The sequence below is a fragment of the Lichenostomus cassidix genome, chromosome 1Aa (assembly GCF_008360975.1).
Source record: "Lichenostomus cassidix isolate B80296 chromosome 1Aa, HeHo_3.0, whole genome shotgun sequence".
NCBI lineage: Eukaryota > Metazoa > Chordata > Aves > Passeriformes > Meliphagidae > Lichenostomus > Lichenostomus cassidix.
Window position 1 is genome coordinate 32,298,601 of NC_139480.1, and position 23,819 is coordinate 32,322,419.

Genomic DNA, 23,819 nt, shown 5'->3' on the forward strand with positions numbered 1-23,819 from the left:
ATCCAAAACTCTTTGCAACCTACTTGTTTCTCTGTTGTCCCATCCTTATAATTTTCTACTTAGTATTCAAGCTTGGCTCATGCCTCCTACTTCTGTCCCACACATGTTTTAAAACAAGTAGGTTTTCAATTTCCCCTCATGTTGGCATTTTCTTATAGATATTTAACCATATTGAACATATTGGTGATTAAAACCTGATCTCTTAGCCCTCTTACTGACCTTGTGCCTTCATGGTGTGTCCCTTGGAGCTCATCTCTGCCATGAAGTCTCTAGAAACAATAGCAACTCTTATATTAAGAATACAGTCAACTATGCTTTTCAATATCATCCAGCTGTCTCCCTGTACTTTCTACTAATGTGTGTTCTCTTTTTTTTTTTTTTTTTTTTTTTTTAAGCAGGCAGTCTGGGATTTTTTTGTACATGTGCAGTACCTGTAGCAATAGTGCTGCAGCCCAAAATTAGGATTTACAGGCACTGTGGTGAAAACAGGTTGCTTTAATAGTATGTCAGGCATACTCGATTATGTAAATTTGTTGTCCTCTATTACTGGCATAATAACTTCTGTCTTGTGATCAAGAAAAATTAGTCTAAGCTCCTTTTTGTTTCCCACATAGATGGTTCTGAGTTAAATCTCTGCTTTGTTCTTTCAGTGTAGCTATTGAACCATATGTTAAATTTTCCACATCACATCTATTTTTTAATGTCAGTAAGGTTTTTGTTTTTTTCTGAAAAATTTGAGGTGCATGTGATCTGTGCTGCATACTGTTTAAAAAGCATGAGTCAGTTTCTACTTTTTGGGAGTTCTTTCAATTCTCTCCTTTTAAGCTCTGGGAACAGTCAATTCCCAGCATGGGCCTGGAGTGAAATAGGCCACCCTTTGTACCCAGCCCATTGGCATGGGTTGCTGTCACTTGTGTGCTGAGCATTGCTGAATTATCAGCAAATCGAAATTCTTCTATTCTCTAAACCACTTTGACCTAGGAACTCCAGATACTACAGAACACAAGGTTATTACTGGTGTGGTGGTGAAAGTTGGTGACATAGGAGGGTTAATAATTTGCGATGTAAAGCATTTGAATATTAACATATTCAGTGTTAGCTTGATGCGATTGTGTTGTAGACAGGTTTAAGAAAAGCTTCTGGCTTACTACTGAGTGGTTTTCTGAAGAACTCGGGGAAAACAAGAGCTTTTTACTCTACTGGATCGAGCACAGATCTGGGAGATGGGTTTATGCAGTTCTGCTATTGCTGCCTATAGCATTGAAACTGTACAGATGTTAAATCTTTCTGCATTTCTCTCATTCATTTGAACAGTTATTCATCTACAAATGGAGATTATGAATAGGTTCAGGGGGATTACAGGCACATCTGTATGTCTGTTTTAGCAACCTGCAATGCTTTTGAGGGCTTTCATATTCTCACCTACATGATCCAATTGCTTATGCTGCTTTCTGAACAATTAACAGATTGAGGAACTGCAGTCAGCCTTACCTGCACTGATTCATTGCCTAGGAATGTGGTGCCTCCCAGGATAGGAAACTGGTCATCACAGCTCCATCCTATTGTGCTGTAAACTGCTCGAAAATGCCTTCACAATTAATTTACAGATGTATTACATTTTCAAGTGCCTTCACTAATGCTGGTAAACTTTGGCATACTTCTCAGGGTATATCTGCCAAAAGAATTCAAGAAGCAATGTTACTATGAACATTATTCAACTTGAAAATAAACTTACTGGGTATAACTGTCCATCACTCCCAAAGGCCAAATTACAATATGCACTTGTGGGCAGGGGATGCTGGCTTCTTTTCTCATCAGTCCTGTCCTAGTGTATACAAGTGTGTAGAACAGAACGCAGGAGTGGTTTGTATGAATGGGAGGAAAAAGGGCGAATTAGGAAAAAAAACCCAAACCCCACAACTAAATACCATGACAAAGAATCCTGAGTTTGAAGTTTTTGTGGCTGAATCCTGATTCTGATAGCTGAACAATCATGTAGTGCATATACAGTTGTGAGCATCTTACAGGAGTTACAGACTTGTAGATTAATTTCCTATTAAAAGATATATACTATTCTGAGCAGTACTATTTCAATGGTGGTTTCTAGATCAGTCCTCAATAGATATGGCTAAACAACATGCAAGCAAAATTATTTTTCAGATATCTTAGCTATAAACAAGAGAATTCCCCAGGCCCTCTGTCTTAAGCCCTCCGAAAACAAGTGTGCTCTTTTAGGGCTTTCTTAAAAAGAATGCTCTGTTAAAGTGTAATTACCATGCTCACAGTTTTTGAAGGGGGAAATAAGTAATAAGGTTATGTGCCTGAAGTCTAAAGGAAGAGGAAACATTTGACTAGCTGCACGCTTCCTGAGACGAAATCATACAAGTTTTGTTCTCTGTTCCTGGAAATCATACAGGTTATTTCCTGTCCATTGTGCATTTGTATTTGCACTGAATACTTTTGTAGGCAAGGATTGGCTCTGAAGTTTTTGTCTGTGATATCTAATATAGGACACAGTGAGGTCCTGGCCTCTTTTGTGACATTTATGAACCAAGTGATACAAATGATGACTAGTGCAATGAAAAGGTTTAAAATATTAATGCTGTGTTGATGAGACTGTGGCGTGTGAACATATTGTACCATTTTCCTGAGCCCTACTTTCAACAAGTGCATAGAATTAACCTTCTCTAGGTACAAATATAGTAGCAAAAATCCATTTTTATATTTTTTCTGGAACCATCCTTTGTACAGTAAAGATAACCCTGGATTACTTGTCTGACAGCAGAAACCAGTTTGGTAGCAGAACTGACTCTGTTAGCCCAAAACCATGTTTCTCTTTCTGCATAACACAAACCTCTCCGCTTTTGTCCATAGGCTCCCTTGTTAGGTGCTCCTGCAACAGTGATGGAGATGCACAAAACAGTGCCACAGGCTGTGTGCTTGGTGGTCCACAGGTTGCAGGTAGCTGGTGGAGCACAGCATCCACTCCCTGCACAGTCTGAGGTAGCACATCAGTACCAGCAGCTGTGAACAGAGCAGCACAGGCAGTGCAGGAGGGGATGCTCTGCAGGCTGAGGTGGCAGGAGTGCTGGGCTGTGCTGCCTCACACGCTTTTGTGCTCAAGGAACAAGTGCTGTAGCATTGCTGTAGCACCTGTGCCCCTGTGGTGCCAAAGACCCAACGAGCTAGAGACCTCTTTTCAAGCTGTCAGAGGTGGCTCCGTCTTGTGCGTTGGAGGAGTGTGAAACTCCAGGTGGGTTGTGCTTGTTTTTAGGCTTTTAGGATCAATCAGAAGGAAGCAGGGCTGTTTTTGCAGAAGGGATGTTTAGCAATAGAATACACATAGAACTGGGGTTTTTGTGCTCCAGTGGTGGAGATGGTTTAATGGGCTAAATGTATTTAAAATAGTTATGTCTTCTGGGAGAATCTCAAACTTGTCTCCAGTGTGGCCATATTTGATTCCATGTATTTCTCTTGTACACTGTAATTTGAAAGTGAAATCTTTTTTTCTTTGAGTGTCATGGTGAACTACAATACACATCAAAACATATGTTGGTTGGATTTAAAATGTCTTTATTTGCTAACTTCTGTAGAGCTATTTGAAACCCAGTGGTAAAAGGGTTACATTTTCTGGATATGTTTTTTGGCTCTTTAAAGCAGTATATGGAGCTGCGGGGCTTACCCCAAGATTTGATTAATACAATAAGTTTTCCCATGTGGTTGCAATACATTTCCTGCCCATCCTATTGATATATATATTTCTTTCTGATACTTGCTGTATCATCAGCTGCTGTAGTGCTGCTGTCTGAGCATAATTTCCAAAAGGCTCTTGGATGAATCATATTACAGTGTTATCATACCATATATTTACTATATTTTTTCATGGGTACATGTTGTTCTAAGTATTTTTGCCAACATAGGTGTCGAGAAGTGTGGTAAATAAGCTTTCTTCCCAGACTTTGACTATTTCACTATGTTGTGATGCAAATCAGAATTAAGGGAGGTCTCTACAATTTTCTGTGAAATAAAGGGGAGGATATGGAGTTTGTGAAATACAGGGACCCAGCTGAAGATGTCTTACCATTTTTAGTCTTTTGATTACATTCAGTCTTCTTAGCACATCAGAAGAGAAGCGTTGAATTGTGTCTTCCAGTAATCCTGGGTTTGGACAGTTAAGGCTCCATACAAACAAACAAGTTCTTTAAAAGTGAGATTGATCTGTCGCTCTTCTTGTCATTGTCCCATCTGTTTGTACTCTTTGTCCCTTTCTAGCTGCCTGTGCTTTACATTGTTGTCCCAGTGCAGACAGAAGTGGGCTAAAGAATGGAAAGGTTTAAGGTAAATGGAGTTGGACAAAACCTGGTGGTGATCTTGGGACCAACCAATTGAAACAAAGGAACAAGTTATACATATGAACTAGTATTCTTAAGGAGTTCTCTGGCCTTAAAATGGCATGTGTAGCAGATGGTGGTAAGACTGTAAAGAGGTACCAAATGAGGAGGTAAGGTTTTTCAGAAAGTGACTCTGTTGTGTGGGAGGGAATATATGAACTACAGCGGGAGGAAAAAAGCAAAGTCTCAGGTTGATTATTACAGAATACTAGAGCTGAAATATCTTGCCTGGTCAAATATTTTACTTTTTTTTCCTTTAAAATCCTTTCTATCATCTCTCTTGTCAGTAAATGCAGGTGAGGGCTTGTGGACATGACCAGACTTTCATGCATTGGTGGATCAAACTAGGTTCATGATGGTCGACACATCTTGCCAGAGGCAGATTAGAGGCTTTGCCTGATCAGTAATTAAAACCCAGTGCCATCCAGTCTTCTAGAAACTAGGTTCTAACCCTTAAGATATGTATATGTATGCTTAATAGGAGGCTTATCCCTGCCTCTAAAATCCATTTGTACTGATGATCCAGTGAGTCATCAAACCTATTAGTATGGCTTGGCTTCTTCATTTTGTCTCCTGAAGTTCAATTTTTCTTTTTTTTCTTTTTTTTTTTTTTGAGAATAACGTATTAATTGGCTGGCATGCGGGAAAGCTCTTAATGGTACAATGGTATGCTTGGAAGTATCCGTATGCCCAGTCACAGAATGATTGTCCTGATTGTTTCCAGTTTTCTTGTAGAGACAAGCTGACAAGTAGGAGAAATAACAACAATGGGGATACCAAATTCTCATTTTTAGAGCTGATTATCTCTATCATTTAAATATTGATGTCTTTCTTAGCCCTGATTCCTAATTGTTTAAAAATTGAAGGTAACGTGTTTTAGTGCAGTGGCTGATTCTCACTGTATGGATAATGAGTGGTTTTTGAAACTTTGGTTATGGCTTCCAAGACTTTGGGCAGCAGCATGTGGTGTTGGATTAGTCAGTCTTGAAATGATCCAAGAACAATGTGGTGCTATTTGCAAAAGGTGCTCAGGCAAGAGGAGAATAATATTATAGAGACAATACGGCCATTTCTGTATTTAAATGTTGCTGTTACAGTCCCACTGGTACCTAGGGAGACTAATTGATTTCAAATTTCATGCTTTAACCACTAAATCATCATCTCCAGCTGGCACTGAAATAAAGTGATTTGCATCATCTACATCAGCAGGGAAGTGTCACCTTTGTTAAAAAAAGAACCACCGACACACAGACTTAATTATGTATTCAGAGTGCAAGCTAACAGCTCAAATGTAGTGACTTTTCTCCAAAACTTAAGCAGATATTTAAAGAGGCATGATCAAAATCACACTTCTCTGAAAGCTTAACAGTGACTTCTAAAGATAGCTATAATTGGTTTTAAAAAAGGACTTGATTCTGTGTTTTATATTGTGTATCTTTTATATAATTGGTTTTACTGCTTTTCTGTTGCCCGTTATCTCTCTTCATAATGTGAGTGAGAAACGTCTTTTCAATAAAGGAGCAAAATGTTTCAAAGCAATTGGCTGTTGGCAGGTAGACTGAAACTTCTGGTAACTTGGTCTTTGAGCCTGATTAATGTGGTGTGATAAATCTGCTCTCCTTCCACAGAAACGCTGAGTAGTTTTGGTTGTAAAAGCTATCATTATTTCAGATGCTTTTCCTTCTTGTCAGTCAAACCACTAGTTTGCGAATCTGTATTAAATCCTTTTAAGATGCTCTTAGGCCAAATAGCATTGGCAAATGCATCTAATAAAGTGCTGTTGAATAGCTTCTTTTAACTATTTAGTGGATGGCATATTATTACTTTTAAGTGCAGTTGCAATTTAGATTCATAGAAAAGGCTGTTATTTTAGCTGAGGATGTTCAGGGTCTCTGTGCTTGAGAATGAGAAACAGAAACTATGCAGCATGTTTGCTTGGGCTGCTGCTGGTGCTGTCCCCGAGCAGGACCCCAGCCTGCGCTGGCACTGACATGCTGCTACACTCTTTGCTCTCCCCCGGCTCCGTGGTCTGGTAGTGCCTGTGGGACTCCTTCCCAGGACAGCTTTCTGAAAGGGGCAGCAGGACTATCTATTTATGTCCAGCTGTAGGCCGAGTACCACGTGAGAAGACTCTTTGGCGGATATTTAGCTCATTTCATTCTCGGGAGAAATGACAGTATTGCCGCCTGTTAGCAGGCGTCAGGCGAGCCGTGTCCACATTGCCCGTGTCGGGTGGTCTCCGTGCAGCCCGGGGGGTTGTGCTGCTGTCCTGGAGCTCTTTGGCACCGCTGAGTCCCACCACCGCCGGGGCTTCCTTTATTTCTAGCCAGAGCTGCTGCTCCCTTTCGCTCGCTGCATCCCAGGTGGTGCTGGAGGAGGAGGAGAGGCTGCTGGTTTATTCAGGCAGTGATGCTAGGATTGTGGGCGGGAACAGCTTTTTTTTTTTTTTTTTTTTTTTCCTTTCCCCTTTTTGTCTTTCTTCTCTCCTTGTCCTCCCTCTTCTCTCCGCACTTGCACTTGGCTGTCTGCAGTGCAGCTTCCCGCACGCCATGCCCCCCGCCCCGCCGCCCTAGGGCGAGCTCCCGGGCACCATGCGGCAGGACCGGCTCACGGGCTCGCTGCGGCGCGGGGGGCGATGCCTGAAGCGGCAGAGCTCGGGCGGCGGCGTGGGCACCATCCTCAGCAATGTGCTCAAGAAGCGCAGCTGCATCTCCCGGACCGCGCCGCGCCTGCTGTGCACCTTGGAGCCAGGTACCCGCTCCGGCCGGGCGAGGCGGCGGCTGCCGCCCCGTAAGCGGCTTAGCCGGGCGGGGGGAGCTGCCGGGGCCGCGGGGTCGGCACGGAGCGGAGGAGGCGGTCGGCGGGCGATGAGGGCCGCGGGTAGGCGCGGCGGGGTGGGGGGCAGCGCCCGGGGCGGCCCGGCCCGAGGCAGATACGCCTCTCCGGCCGCCGCTGCGGCAGCCCCGGAGGGGCGCGGCCGGCCTGGGGCGCCGCGGTCGCGGCCTGGGGCCAGCGGCGCGTCCGGATCGCGGGGCTCCCGCCCGGGCTGGACCGGCCTGGAGCAGGGAGCAGGGCCTGCGAGGTGGCCCCGGGCTGGGGAGCGGCGGAGGCACCGCGGCGGGTGCGAGGCGGACCCGGCGGGGAGCGGGGCCGGGCCCAGGCGGGAGGCCGGGGGCGGCCGGGGCCCTGCGGAGAGGCAGCGCGCTGCTCCTGCCCCGGGCAGCTCGTCCTGCTCGTGTCCCGCCCGGCCCGCGGATCCCGGCTGCGCTCTCCAGATCTCCCCATCCTATCCCTGCTCCACCCGCCCGGCGTCGCCGCCTCGCAGTGCTTTTGTGTCGTCTGTCCCTGCTGCCTTTCTCCCTCCGTCTCCTCTGCCCCTGGCTCGGCGACTCAGCTTTCTGCCCGTCTCTCCCCGAAGTCTCCTCTCAGCTCCCCGGGCCCTTCCCGATAAACCTGCTAACTCTTGCCCTGCCAGAGACCCCTCCTCCCGCCCAGCCTTTGTCTGCGGTAGGGTGTTGTCTAAATTTGCAACCATGCCTATCCCAAGGGGAAGGCATCAGCTCTGCAGCTCTATTTTCTAAATCCTGCTTCAGTATCAACATCTTTTAAGAACTAGGTGGTCAGCCAACAAAGTGTGCCCTCCAGGGAGGTGGACTCTCAACCGAAGCACTGATGGGTGATCATGACTGAATGATTCTAGTTGCCTGCCATCAAAATTTTGGATTTTTTAGAAATGAAATATCAAGATATTTAAATTCAATTTACAATGTTAGAACTGTTACTTGTAGCTAAAACGTTGTTGATCTGTTGCCTAATCGTAGGCATTTACAAAGTATGTAAACCAGAGATCCACTGAAACATAGAGCAATACATTGAATAAATAAGGATCGGTTTCCCATCGTACTTGCTGGGTTGTGCATCAAGCACACAATACTGACTACCTCTGTGTTTGAGATGAGTTTCAGAGGCTGTTATTAATAAGGTCTCAGATACATTTTGGTACTGATTTATGGGGTTGCTGTTTTCAAGGAGATTTCCTGACTTGTAGTTCTGAAAGACCCCTGCTCCAACAGTAGTCAGCTATTACCCCAGGTAATAACGTTATCTGGATAATTACATTCTTGTATTTGCAGTCACACAAAGAGCAGGGGATGTGATTGAAGGCATAACCATGAATGCTGTAGTCCTAAAAATCCCAGTTGTTTGGGGTTTCCATACTATTCACATGTAGGTAAAGACAATAACCCCATTTAGGATACATGTTTTCATGGAGTGATGGCGATGAAGCACCTAATGAACTCTTAAAAAATATGCTGGGTGAAATATTCTTCAGATTTACTTAGTAACTGTATTAGCTGTCTGTGTTAAGAAATTTCTGTAGTATGGAGATTTTAGATGTGTTTGATACATCCCAGTGAGCTCTGGCTCCTGATAGAAGTGATTTCATGCAGAGTTACTTAGAATGTTACTTTTAGAGATAAATTGGAAGGCTAAGAATCTTCCTGAAACAGCGAGCAGCGTAAGGTGGTAGTTTACACTGACACTTTTCTTTCCTCAAGTATGGGCTCCCACTGCACACAAAGCTGCCTTAGGCCTTTTTCCTTGTTTATTTTTGATAAAACATTTATTTGCATTCTGTGGGAGCGGTTTCAACAGCTGTGAAGCACAGCCAAGAAACTATAGTGGTGTACTCTGCAAGTGTAAAGCTATGGCTTTATAGCTCACCAATGTGCATAAAAACACATCATCTTCCTACACTTTTTTCTGGTTTGATATTTCTGAAAAAATCCTAGATTTTGCCCCATTCTTTTGTTTAATGTTGCTGAGGGTGGACTGGGAATTTGATTCCTTCACCCAGGTACTTGGGTGACAGTATTTTGGTCCCCTCTTGTGGCTCTTTGTGTGCTTCTGTGCTACATTTTGGTTATGCAGTCAAAGACTGCTAGGGTTTGTGAATCCTAGGGGTATAATCTTCCCTCTTACAGCCTTTTCTTGTCAGGAGTCATTGTGTATTTTGCACAGAAAAGCTAACAGGACTGGGGTTTGGGGGGGTTTTATGTTTTCCTCTTTTATTTTTTGTATAACTTTTCTGCAGTGGTTTCTGGTGACTGGCTTGCAAGGGCACTGAACAGGCCTTAATTCGGCATTCTCTTGCCCTTCAGAGATTTGTTGTGGAGCATGTACCTTTGTGTGCGCTTGTGTTTGCGGAGCTAATAATTCCAGTGTGTTCACAGCATATTCCTGCCAATATGAGTTAATATGCTTCTCAGGTATGAAGAATCAATTGAAAGTGTAGGAACTGGAGGTGATGTTTAATATGTCAAATGACACTGTAACCTGGCTGGTTTGATGTGAAAGAGCTGAATTGTACTGACAACACCAATAGTAACTATTGCTCTGTGTGTGGTACATCTATGCCAAGCTGTCTATGCTGAGGAGCTGGGAAGAAAAGTTCTCTTAAGGCCTGAAGGGGTCGTTTCTGAAAAAAACATTTGTTTATGTAATGGAGTGGAATGTGACCCAAAGATGGAGGATTGTCAGAAATGGGAAAATCCAGTGAAAATGGGTGCAGGCCTGTGGTAGGGTTGTGTGGGTGTGGGACACTGAGGGGGAAGAAACCTTTGGGGAATCTAAGTTAGTTTATGGAGAGAAGACAACTGAATAAAAAAAAAACGGAGGAATGATGGAAAAAAGTTTTAGGAAACCAAGAGAGGTTGGGTTATGGATAGGCATTCACTTCCTTCAAGTCCTAAAGCTCAGGGACAGATTCCTGGTGCAGAGTGCAGAAACTGCATGTAGCAAGATGGTTCTTGTGTCAGAAATAAGTAAGGGCAATGAGATGCTGCTCCCCATTTGCTGGTTGCCTTCTTTGCTCTGTCTGTGTAGTTGCAGCTTTTTTTTTTACATGCTTACTTGCTGTATTTTATATTAAGCAAGACTGTAATTTTATTTCAGGAAATATAAATTCTTTAAAATGAATGGGAATGAAGTACAATTCGTATATGGTTTATGACTCATTCCCGATAGTTCTTCCCCTCCCCTCCCATCCAATAAAACTGTCATGGAGTTTGATTTGGAAAATAATTCTAATGGAGAACAGTTAAAGGGACACAGATTCTGTGGCTTGTACAAGAGGTTACTGTGCATGGCCTGACCGAAGAGTTCCTCACCATACTGAAGAGAGTGTGCTGTGTAGTCTGGTGTTACGGTGTGATGTAATTCTCATTTACAGTGATTTTCACACCTGTCTTCATTGTTTGCCATGATTTAATTAACTTTTTTAGATGGATGATCTCATTTCAGTCTCATTTAATCAAGGGTCTCATTTAAAGGGTCTCATTTCAGTCTCAGTCAGGAGGGACAGCTACCTTGACTGAAGTGTGAGATCCCTGGTCACGATGTTCATGTAACTATAGATAGATTTTGCCTTGCTCTGAGATTTTTTGCTTTATTTTTTGAAGACCTGGCAGTATCTGCTTGTGTATTTCTTTGGAAGCTTCTAAGACAGGGAGAGAAGTTGTTGCTGGGGTCTTTATGTCTTAGAAAATTGTGACGTGATTAATATTTGGCTGTTGGGTTGGAAATGAATACTTTGTTATTTTGGAAAGTTATTGGTTCTTTGCTATGAGGTAGTGTTAGGTAATGTGTCAGCATCTGTTACCTTAATAAAAGGAGTTCTTGGTCATTATATATTTTTGTATGTATTAGGGTTGTACAGTAATTACTTTTTTTGCTTGAGAATGAGGTTTGCTTTTTGCAATTTCAGCAAATGTGATACAATTTAATTTTATGTCACTGGCATTGTTACATTGCTTTGAATTATTATTAAGAGATTGATCTATTAGGAGTCCCTGCTGAGTGCCATTGCGTTATGGGAAGGAATACTAATAAACAGTTACTTCCAGGAATAGCTATTAATCCTTTAATGTTTTTTTAATACATATCTATTATGGTTTGAAGCCTTTATTTTTCTAGATCTGACAAGCATGTCTTTTAGGTCTGAAGCAGGGAAACGAAAGCACTAATCCCCAGGTCTCAGTGATGCAATTCCAAAATTCTAAAATTCTAAACAATCCTGGGGTTTGTGTAATTTTTACTTTGTTTCTATTCACTCACTCCCAACAAAGAAAAAAAGAGCCATGGAGGATAAGGTTTTGTCTTTAAATATATATATTTATCAGATAGAAAGGTTTTAAAATTATTTACCACCACTTCGGTATGCAAACGCTCAAAGGCATTTTACATTCCATAGCTAGCAAATGCCACTACAGTTTTCTGTCAGACTTGTATGTTTAGACCTCCAAAGCACTGGGTATTACTGGTGAGTTGATTAGCATGGATTTTATATACTTAAAACCTTGCAGGATTATAATCTGCTTGGGTTTTGTGTATATATATATGTGGATATTTATATGTTTAAAATGTTTGGCTTCGTATTCTGGAAAGATGAGAAGCTATGCATAACATAATTCTAAATATGGATGACATCATACCACTGTGTTAAATTATGGAGAGAAAATAAAGGAAGTCTATTCTTTGTGCCAGCAGACGGGAGGGAGGGGATGTGCTGGGATGCACTGTTCAGCACCTGACTTCTGGACAGCGGCATTTGAAGGACTGAGGAATTGTTCATTCCAACAGTGGGATAGAAAGCAAATGAACGTGTTACTGTTCATCGTGTACTGAAATGCTCCAGTGCCATGTTGGGATCCACTTGAGATTCTGGTCTTTTATGTAATATTGTATGAACTATTAGTAAGGCCTGCTTTATAACAATTAAAATAGTTTGCTCATATGGCCAAAATAAAATCTAATCTTAAGTAACAATACTGACCAAATGTGCCTTATGTTCTGAGGAATTATAAAAAAAATTGTATTCTGAGCAGCAAAATAATTTTAGCATACCAAACTTAGAAATTAGTTTTGAGTGACTTAATGTCAAGAAACTGGCGTAGATCAAAAGAAGCCATCTCTGTGCATGTATTTTTCTGCAGATGCATATGATAGTTTGTAGTGTGCTGGTGTAGTTTGTAGAACAGTGAATATATGAATATTAGTGACGTGAGCTGTGCCAAACTACATATTAAAGAAGATATTACTGCATTTTAAAAATATTTTGTTTGTGTACTTCTTAACATGTGCCTTGAATCCAATTGTGAAGATAAAAATTCACTAAAACATGTTGAATTGTAGTTGTTGAAACATTAAGCTAAAATTTACTGTTCTTGTTTCTGCTGTGGAATTTTTGTGCTTGGGCTTTTTTTGACTTTTTTTTCCTCTTCTGAGTTAAATAAAATAAAAATAATGACTTTTTTATTTTATTTCTTTCTAGGGGTTGATACAAAACTGAAATTCACTCTTGAACCATCTTTAGGTCAAAATGGTTTTCAGCAGGTAATTTGATTTATTTTTCTCTTGAGTTTGTGAAGCAGTGGGTTCTCTGCAATCAAGGTGCTTGCCCTAGTTCAGAAGAGCATCTGTCATGATAATGTCAGCATATTATTTGCAGTTGCATCAAGAGCTATTTCATTCATATTCAGAAAATGGAATAGGCTTTCATTGTTTACTCAGATATTTCCTAAATCCTTGTGTCCTTGAATATAATACTTTTGTCACATCATTAAGTAATTAATCTGTGTCTTCCTCTGTGTGGATTAAGCTGTTAAACTCTGAAATTTATGCAATAAAATGAAATTAATGTGCATGTCTGCAAGGTAGTAAATGTTGCTATACTGTAGCATTAAACTAATGATGGATATTTTACATTTTTGGATGCTTTTGTTTTTAGTGGCACGATGCGCTCAAAGCAGTGGCCAGACTGCCCACAGGCATCCCAAAGGAATGGCGGAGAAAGGTAGGTAGACCTCTGTGCCTTGTGGGCCGTCTTGCCTGCAGGTTTCTCAGGAGAGGTGAATTATATCAATATTATCTGTTGGTGGTTTTTTATAACAAATATTTGGACCTTTTAAGTTGTACTGGGGATTTTTTCTTAGTTTATATTCTTCAGTGACAACCTCACAGGGCAGCTGGAAAGGCTGAGGAGACAGGTAAAGATGGTGTTTTCAATAGTTGGGTTCTTTCTGCTTGAGGCTTATGTAACTTATTCTGGTAGAGATGTTATTGCTTTATTCTGTCAGTCTCAAGAAATTGCACTGGTAAATTGACCCCACAGCTGAAGATAACTGAAAGGAGAACATATCTGCAGTGGAGGCTGTCACACTTACAAAGGCAAAGTTGATAGATGCTAAATTCTGACAAGAAAGCTCATAGAAACATTGGATGGGGAAAAGGTAGATTGCCGAAATAAGGGAAGTTCAGAGTCGGGAGTGATGTAGAGTGGCAGGGTGCACCATTAACAGGAAATTGTACTGAGTTAGTGTTGTAGGAAAGGGTCCATTGGGATTTTGCTAGACTGACTTTGTTACATCCTTCAACATTTGAAGTTCCCTAGCATAAAAGGAGGCATGTCTATTAATTTTTCTTTAAAACTGAGTCACACAATCTCAGCTTTATAAACACAGTTTTATAAAAATAGTACTTTTGAAGATTTATAAAATATATGTAGTTCCACATATAGTTGATGCATCAGCCTAATTTCCTTTCCATGTTTTTGCCATCTTTCCAAACTGAACTGTACCTTTTTACAAATCAGGAGAGAAGGAAGAGAAGACTGAGCGGCATCATTTTCCTCACCCCACAATGAATTTATATTTAACCTACAACTTCTTTGAATCATTATACCCATCTAACAGCCTTTTTTCTTTCCTGAAATATTCTTTTCCCACACTCCAGAAAGTGTCTCAGACACTTTCCTGTGGTACATGAGTGGCAGAGGTGACAGAAGAGCTGACTTTGGAAGGGACAGAATCACAGAAGGGCTGAATTTGGAAGGGACCTTTGGAGGTCATCTGGTCCACGCCCCCTGCCCAAGCAGGGCCACACCTACAGCTGGTTGCCAAGGGCTGTGTCCACGTGGCTTTTGAATATCTCCAAGGAAGCAGACTCCACAACCTCTCTGGGAAATCTGCGTCAGTGCTCAGTCACCCTCACGGTGAAAAAGTGTCCTTTGATGTTTGAGGAGAACCTCCTGTGCTTCAGTTTGTGTCCATTATCTCCAGTTCTGGGCACAGTTGAGAAGAGCCTGGCTTTTTCCTCCTTGCACCCTCCTCTCTGGTGTTTATACACACTGGTGAGATTGCCCCTTAGCTGCCTTTTCTCCAATCTGAACGGTCCCAGCTCTCTCAGCCTTTCTGCATAGCAGAGATACTTTGGAGCTGGGTAGTCTCCAACATATACTGGGATTGTTTCTCCCCAGATACAGGATTTTGCACTTCTCCTTGTTGAACTTCATGAGGTTCTTGTCAGACCATTTTTCCATCCTGTCATGGTGTCCTTGGGCTTATCAGCCACGCCTCCCAGTTCTGTGTAATCAACAGACTTGCTGAGGGTGTGATCTGCCACATCATCCAACTTAGATCTGTCTTTGCTTTTCACTCTGCCCATCTCTGTGTTTGCTTATGGGTGACTACATGAAGCTAACCAAAGAAGTAGTGGTATTAAAAGAGATGTTCTCCTTTCACTGCCATTCCCTGGTTTCACAACAATTTTAAGATAGATACCACAATAAAGGAAGTATTTTGTGTTGGCAGTATGCTGATTGCCTCCCTTGCTGCAACAAAAAGAGCAGGATGACATCTGCATTATTGTTGTGGCATGTGACATTTGGTTTCTGGGGCTGGCAGAGATAAAGAATCCAGTCAAACAACATCAGTAGGATGTCAGTAGTGCTGAGGCTGTTGGGAGGTAGAACAGTGGCATTCCTCTGCATGGGTGGCTTTCCAAAAGTGTGGGAAGGGACATTTAAATGCAAAAAACATGAGATTCTGGGAGCTGTCTATAAATTCCTTCATCATGCAGCTATCTCAGTGTTTAAATCTGTGGGAAGTGTCTAAATTGCGTTTCTCACTTGAGTGAATTAATAGCTGATATAAAACTTGACCAGTTTGGTTTCATGATTTCTTTCACTTTCCTGAAGAAAAAGATCTTTTATTGCTGCTTGTTGTCATTGCTGCTATGATCTGTCACATGCCTGTCATGGTTCAGGAACTTTTCAAATCTTTAATAAAGGTCCAGCCCTTTTCTTGGATACACATGCATAAATTTGTTCTGGCAATTATTAGGCTTTAAAAGTAATAAAAATGTTTGTTTCAGAACTCCCTGTAGTACCAACAGTTTAGGAAGTCCTCTTACAAGAGTAAGTTGTTCTGATCTAAGTGATGCTTTCAGATCAATCCCAAATGATGAATACTAGATGCTATTTATTCTGCAAAGTACGTCAGAAGAGACTTCAGGTAAAGAGAAGCACCTGCATGGCTAGATTTCTTTTGGGAGTTTCCAGGAGATGTATCCATGGCTGAGTTTGAGGAAAGCCAGCAGCAGTGTTACCCTTTTTTAAAAGTCTTTGTTGGTTATGAGGCTAAAAGGTCTGAACTGACAAAGAGGGTCCTTGCCTTGTGTTTCCATCTTGGAGGGCCCCTGTGAATTCACTGAAACTGACTTGCATCTTCGTAAGCATTTCACAGATCTGGATGCTTAATGCTAATAATTTCCTTCCTTTCTTGTTTTAGGGAGCAAGATATTGTTTTAATTGTGCAAAAATTGTTGTAACTAAAATCGTCTGCGTATTTCAAGTCTAACAGCAGATCACATATGGGTGAAGCTGATAAGATTCATCTAACAATATATATCAAAACTTTATATTTTATCTGAGAAATAAATAATTTTTTCATATGTATTTCTAGGTTTGGCTGACCCTGGCAGATCAGTACTTACACAGTATAGCCATTGACTGGGACAAAACCATGCGTTTCACATTCAATGAAAGAAGTAATCCTGATGATGACTCTATGGGCATCCAGATAGTAAAGGTAGCCAACTAATTTGTTACTTCTTTTTAAAATTTTTAATGCAAATTAACATTTGAATTTGGATTTATTTTCATGTCTGGAACTGCTGTGGCAAAAATTGTATCTTAATTCCCTTTGCCCCCCAAATTTTTTTTCAGCTGCTTTGGTCATTTTGCACTAGTCTGGTTAGTGTTAGCTGGAGAAAAAATTCCTATTTCTGATTTTTTTTCTCCATTGTTAGTTTTTTTAATTCTGAAAAAGTACTGTTGTTTAATGAAGTCAAAGGAACATAACTGGTTTTTTCTGTCTCTGTAAACACAAATGTTTGCTGGGATTAAAAAGTATGTTTTATAATATAGCAAATGAGCATTTTTGAGTTGTTTTACAGGAGTGAAACACATTTTTCTATGTATATTTCTCAGCTGATTAATGTTTAATATTTAAAGCAGTCAGCCGTTTTGTATGTTTTGCCTTTCACTTATAAATGACTCAGATTTCAAGGACACAGTTTCTGGTTTTTATGTTTTGAAAATTTGTTTTCTAGTAGTTCTTTTATACTTTGATAAAAACAGTTGCTCTTTTTAGTTCAATTAAGCAGCTGTTATGTACTGTCTCTTTGAAATCCAGAGATCTGTTAATATCTTCTGTGGCAATACTGTATGAACATCTTTTAGGGTACTTGTTTATTTAAGAGCTTTCTGAAACCATTTCTCTTGGGTAAGCTAAAGGTTTCGCAGATTAAAAAAGAAACGTTGTCATCAGCTTTGGGAGTATGTACTGGGAGGGTGGAGGTGGAATGAAAACTGGGACAGGCAAGAGAACTAACGGGGGAAGGAAAATACCCATACTTTCTCTCCTTGTCATTTTTATTTTTATTATTTTTTCCTTTAAGGACCTTCACCGAACTGGCTGCAGTTCTTACTGTGGCCAGGAGGCAGAGCAAGACCGAGTGGTATTAAAACGTGTTTTGCTGGCTTATGCCAGGTGGAATAAATCTGTTGGCTATTGTCAAGGATTTAACATACTAGCTGCACTTATTCTGGAAGTAATGGAGGGCAATGAAGGGGATGCCCTGAAAGTGAGTAATTTTGTTTTTTTCAGTGTTGAAGATTGCTTTTAGTTAGTGAACTTTAGAATAAACCAATGTGTGAATTTTGTAGACAGCGTTATAGAGCAGGACTCAAAAGAGTTAGCTAATTTATATTTGTGGATTTTTTATTTTGTTATCCTGTCTGAGCTAAAATGAATAGATTGAATTTTATCACTTTTTAAATTTTTTTTTCAAATAGAAACAAGTGAGGGCTTGGCCATAAAAAAATAAATGGGACCACTGCTACTTACTGTGAAAGATCTTATGCCATAATCCCAAATCTGCTTGCAAACACCATAGGTAGCTGAAATGTTAAAATTTCATTATCAGCATCTTACGTGGCAGTTGCATGTGAGGCAGTTATAAATTGGCTACATCTTAAAGCAAATTGTAGGAAAACACCAAATATTCAAAATTAAAGTAAATCACTTTGAAGCTAATTACTGGGCTATGTTAATCTTACAGTGCTTTGTTTTCTTAGGTGGTTTTAAATGTAGTTAAAAGAAAGCTTCATGACATTTATAATGTGTCAGGAAATGGAAATACAGTTTACTACAGGACAATTTGGCATGATCAGCTGCAAATTTCCTGAAATAAACTTGTTTGTATGTGTGAGTTGGGGTCAAATAAATAAAAGATGATTGTGAGTGTTGAGATACTGAGCTGTTTGTTTTGCCTTAGACAATGCTTTAGATATGGTAAATATTTAAATTCACTCAGAGCTCCTAAATTATAAAGCTTGTGGCAGTACAGTCCAGCTAGCTGGTATATAATCCTTCATTCTAGACAGCTGCCCGTAATAGGAAGAAAATACAATAATACACTGACTTTATATCAGAAGGTGAAATTTCCTTTCAATAATTCTTGCTTGAAGATTTCTCAATATTTTTAACACATTTTATTGTGATCTTATACTGTTCAGAAGCTCCCCAAACACTCCCTATGCTATTATGGTAGCATAGGAAATACAATTGCCCAAGGTTCATGAGGTCCAGGTTGATGAGAAGAACTGTGAGTGCCCTTATGTGCTGTCTTTTATTGTGAGCTGTGTCAAGCTCCTTGTGTGGAGGAGACAATGGAATGGAGCCAGACTGCCCCAGGGAGGTAAAGCCCTGAAGGCTGTTTGCACAAAACTGCTCTTACCTGGCAAAGTAAGAATAGAAAATAAAGTAATTTCTTTTCCAAGCCTAGCGTGTGGGCTTTGCAGGGTTGGAATTTTCTCAGAAGAGAGAGGGAAGAGGGGAAGGGCAAGGAAAAGAACAGAGTGGGTGGGAAGTAATAAGAATTGGGTATTAGTATGTGATGGTTTTGTTGTAGTCACTGCCACCTAAAGCAAGCAGTGAGTGACTTCAGAACAGCTACAGAGGCCAGTAAAGGTGCCCTCAGGATTGTAGCTATGGGGTAGCTGTGTTTGGGTTATTGTAGAATCTGGGAGTTAAGAGAGCAAAGGCATTCTCAGGTCTTGCTGGTCAGGCCCCATTTCTGGGAAAGATGTTACAAACAAAAGTTCTGTGTCTGGGAAGATGAAGAAGGGGCTGGAAAACAGCGGGTTCTACTGACACCATGGGGCTTCAACAGCACAGGATCCAACATGTTAGCTTCAGTGATAAATGCTTGAGTTAAATCTCTGGAGTTGCCTCAGAGTTAGCCTACAGAAATTATGGTAAGCAAGAAAATCCCAGATTGCCTGTGTAGAAGCTATCAAAGTATGAATAAAAGTCTCATAGATACCAAAACTTAAAAAATACCTTTTTCTTGCACATTTATTGTGTAGAAATACTACAGAAACAAATAATAAAAATAAATACATAGAGATGTGTTACAAAGAAAGTGTCTATTGCAAACTGGTAAATACATGAAGTGCTTTTTAAAAAAAGTCTTCTCCAAGCAATTCACGTGTTGGTGAAACAGAATGAACTTCAGTGTTGAAAAATATTTCTGTTCTTCTCTCCGCTCTCATATATCTGAGATCAGTGAAGTAATCCCACTCAGTGGGAAGGGAGCAAAGGCCTTTATGAAACAGTGTCTTTAACAGGGGGGTTATAGCTTATGTCTTAAGGAATTCATGAAAACACAAATAGCATAGTTGTAAGTTAATGTTGCTGTATTAAATTACTCTTCCATTGGTTGAAATATATCTGAACAAAATAAAGCATATTTTTATAAGACGATGAGGTGACCCAATATTCAGCAAGGGTCATTCAGTAATGCCTTTGACAAAATACGAGGCTCTCATGTAAAAACTGTTGATTTGCCTGTGTTGAATACTGATCCACATGCTTTAAAACATGGACTATAAGACTGCTATTGCCTGAAGAAATCTTGCAAGGATAAGTGGCAGCATGTGGTCACAAGCAGCTGGGAAGGAAAAGAAAGCAGTGTTTTTGCTAGTCCTTTGTGTGAGAAGCAGTTTTTGTGGGCATCTTACAAAAAGAGAGGGATTGGAAGGAGGATTATCTCCTGTCTATGAAGGTGTAATGCTCTTCTCAAGAATTAGGGGCTGTATGAAACATGGTAAGGATGCTCATCTGAGAGTAATGGAGACTTGAAGCAGATGGGATGACTGTGAGCAGGCTCTCTGGATATGGTTGATAGAGTGGCCACAGATTGTAAAAGATCCTGAAGTGAAGGTCAGTGTCTTCTGTCAGGCTGATGATAACCATCAACTTCAGCATATTTTTTGTTGCATTTGTTCATTCTCAAAAGTTTGACAGTATCGATTTAATCCATTACCACCCATGTAGTTGAACCATGTCACTTGAAACAGATGTCTGCTTGAAATGTCTCATGCTGCTTTATTTAGCACTTTTTAAAGTGACAAGATGGAGTACAGCACACGGTAACACATCACAGTAAAATGCATGGATAATCTCTTTTTAAGGAACAGTTCCTTGCATTTTGAAGATGGAAAATAGGGGATTTGCAAGATCAGTCTTCTAGTTGTGGCATTACCCAGAGAAGGGATAGTGAGACTCTCCAGCAGTGGAGAATCTCATAAACAGTTCCAACATCAGAAGTGTCAAAAAGTGCGTTTGGTGTGAGTAATGCTTCCATCTTGAGCACAGCTTACTGTGACATTGATTTCAGTCATTCATGGTTTATAAATTCTGGACAGTTTCAGGCCTTTGCATCTTCAGTACTTCTGTATACTTAGGGTACCTGTGGATGCTGGAAGTGATAGTGTTTCCTCCCCATGTAAGTGGAGGTGCCAGAGGCATGCATTGCCACTGGCTCCAAGTCATTTTTTAGTGAGCAGAGAAATTTTATTTTTCTGTTATTCCGAGAAAATAACTGCTCTGTAAGTACTGAATTATGGTCTTTCATTTTCCCCACAGATCATGATTTACCTAATAGATAAGGTGCTTCCTGATAGCTACTTTGTCAATAATCTCCGTGCTCTCTCTGTGGATATGGCTGTTTTCCGAGATCTTTTACGAATGAAGCTTCCTGAACTGTCCCAGCACTTAGACACCCTGCAAAGAGCTGCTAACAGAGAAAGTGGAGGTATGTTCAACAGAAAATGCTATTAACTCTATCTTACCGTTGTTTCATCTGAGCACTGGTTTAAAAATACCATATTTTAGGTGTTTACATGAGTTTATTGCTTAGAATGTGGATTTTAAACTGTTAAGGTGAAACATGATGGTTTCTATTATTGATAACCTTTGGAGCAATAGGTGGTACTTTCAGGAAAAAACAAAAGGAAATAATTTGGTCCCACCACTAGCTGCAAACAGAATTGTGTTGACAAGACTATACAAAGCCTGGAGTGACAACACTAACATTAGGTTTAGTACAAGGACTACCTTGGAAAGGTAATTTCTTGCCTTATCTCAAGATAGCTGTCCTGCTATTGCTCTGTGTAGTTGCTGGCTCATATAGCTTTCTGGGAAGAGTTACAATGTGAGAGCCAGTGTAGGCTGGTTAGGATTTCTTCACCTGGATGCTTACCAATACACAGGTGCAAAACTCAGAACTGTATCTTGGGTTGCTACCTGAAAACTAACTTTGCACTGTGAATTATTTTTATTTATGGCATAGCATTCCATCCAGAGGTACAGCTCTTTTATTTGGGAATGTTCTGGGGAGGGCAGGTGTTTTTTTGTTAGTTGATTTGGTTTCTTTTTCAATCGGGAAGCTAAGTGCACCCTGAGTTCCATCTTAGAAAAGATTTGCTAGTATGTTCCCTGTGGTTATACCCAAACTCTACAAAAACCAAAGAAAGGGTATCAAGGAAATACTTGCTCTTTGAAAGTGTTTTCACAGGCTGACCTCTGTGGTCATGGCCTTCAGAGCATCCGTTGATACTGGGATGCACAAAGTGTTCTCTGAGCATAACAAGAAAGTAAAACTTCAGAGTTTCAGGCTGAAATACTACATCTTGTTTGAAACTTAACAAGTGCATAAAATAATAGATATGACTACAGAGACAGCCACCTTCACCTTCATATAGATAAAGACTTACACCATCACTGAAGAAATGCAGCATTTTGCCAGGGAGTTGGTGGGTTTGTTTTGTTTGTTTTGTTTTTGCTTTTTTTTTAATAGAAGTTTTAATTTCATATAGCTTTAATTTCAGAAAGCTTTCACAGCTTCCTGATATGAGGGAAAAAAAAGTATGGTGGTGTATTTCAGGGTTCACAGTCCAAAACCAATGCTGCTGCTTAGTTTTTTGCAGCGCAGCAGAATGGAAGGTGACTGTGTAGTTTTTCCATTGCTCTTCTCAGTTTATCTTAGAACAGCTGCACGCTAAGTAAGTTTTGAGCAGTAACAGAGGTGCTAGAATGAATGTCTGGTGGATTTTATTATGCAGTTTATACTTTTTGTAAAATTATAGTAAATTGCAGTTACTTCAAGTTTTTCACTTGTTTGTTTTTTTAACTTCAGGAGGCTATGAACCCCCACTTACAAATGTCTTCACAATGCAGTGGTTTCTGACGCTCTTTGCCACCTGTCTGCCTAACCATACAGTTCTGAAGATATGGGATTCAGTATTCTTTGAAGGCTCTGAAATTATACTGAGAGTAGCTTTGGCTATCTGGGCAAAGCTAGGAGAGTAAGTGGTCATTTTTATCTTATTTTTCTTTTCAGTGTGAGCCATGTTTAACCTTTGTTTTCCTTAAGATGTTCTCAGTTCTAAACGGTGCAATTTTTTAAGGTTTCCTAAAAACATGTGATTCTCACGTCATGTCAGAATGGGCATGATAATTAATTGACCCTTTTTGCAGGAAATGTCTCCTGTTGTTGGAGCTGTCTGTGTATAATGACTTCATGTTGTGCTAAAAGGTTGGACTTTCCAGAACATAAACCTCTGAAGGAACTGGTGAATACTCTGTGTGAGACACACACAGAGACTTGAGGGTGACCAGCTAACTTAGTTGGGTATCTGAAACTGGGGATGTTAATTCCCTTTGTTTCACTTAAGGAGACTTAAGGATTTGAGCCCATTGACTTTGCCCAGTTCAGTGTTACTAAGGGAATGACCTTCTGGTACATGAGTCCTTTCTGTTAAGGCCTGAAAACGAATTTTCCTGAAATTATCTGCTTTTAAGCACATTCAAGCCAAGTTTCTACTATAGTCCTTTATGGCCTTGGAAACTCACACATGGCCAGAACACAAGAGATGGTTAGTTCTTTAAACTCCTCTGTTGTCAAAGCAAATATTTACATTCCAAAGAGTTTACAGTGCTCCCAGAGAAATGAGTTTTGTCACTGGCTTCAGTGGGAGGTGTGAGCTCTGACAGGTCAAGCAGATGTTAGTTCAGCTGGAAACATTTTTCAGCTGGCATCAGCAGCTGCATCACTTTTTTTTTTTTTTGTGATACTTATTAAAATTCATCTTCCTTTTTCCCATGAAACTAAACCACTGGGATTTATGTTCAGTTCTGTCCTTGGAGATTTTGTTTCCTTTTTTCTCCCTGAATAAGTTAGTACTGTGGGCCAGTAGCATTGTAAAAGGCTTTGTTTAGTACATTTAATTTTTAATCTCAAGAATAATAATTAGAATTATAATTTCTTGAGAGCTTTTTTATTCAGTTAATGAATGAAACTTGCATGAATCATTTGCACTAGGAGTAAGCTATACATAGTCACATAGTACTTTAGATAAAAGGTCCTATTAGAGTGGATCTCTGTGCACTTAAAAGCTGTAATTGTGAATGTTACAACTCATGATAAAAAAGGAAGTTACTACTTCAAAGATTTTACTGTAAAGCTCAAAGAAAAATCAAACATGTTTAATAAAATTGAAAGGAACAGACCCAAGAAATTAATAAGAATGTGTCCAAGAGAATAAGCTGATCACATGGCACATTTTGTAGCTGTTGTTTCTGGGGAATGGGAGAAGGACTGGTAAAAAAATGAGCACTGTTTTTGCTGGAAGAAGATAGAGAAAAAAATCACATTGTTCACAATTAGAACTAGAACAGGGGG

At 40.3% G+C, this 23,819-nt stretch overlaps 1 protein-coding gene across 5 annotated transcripts in view; it reads left to right on the forward strand.

Annotated features, from left to right (window-relative positions):
• Nucleotides 1-23,819, forward strand: part of TBC1D30 (TBC1 domain family member 30) — a 53,418-nt gene that overhangs the window by 16,431 nt on the left and 13,168 nt on the right. For 2 of the 5 annotated variants that reach the window (XM_085044281.1, XM_085044291.1), the window contains exons 3-8: nt 12,724-12,785; nt 13,180-13,245; nt 16,193-16,318; nt 17,190-17,375; nt 20,723-20,891; nt 22,275-22,443. In XM_085044281.1, the coding sequence (XP_084900407.1) occupies nt 12,724-12,785; nt 13,180-13,245; nt 16,193-16,318; nt 17,190-17,375; nt 20,723-20,891; nt 22,275-22,443 (778 nt within the window). Of the gene's footprint in view, nt 1-6,874; nt 7,143-12,723; nt 12,786-13,179; nt 13,246-16,192; nt 16,319-17,189; nt 17,376-20,722; nt 20,892-22,274; nt 22,444-23,819 lie in introns of those variants that run through there. The other 3 variants (XM_085044308.1, XM_085044318.1, XM_085044299.1) reach the window with 3 other exon arrangements.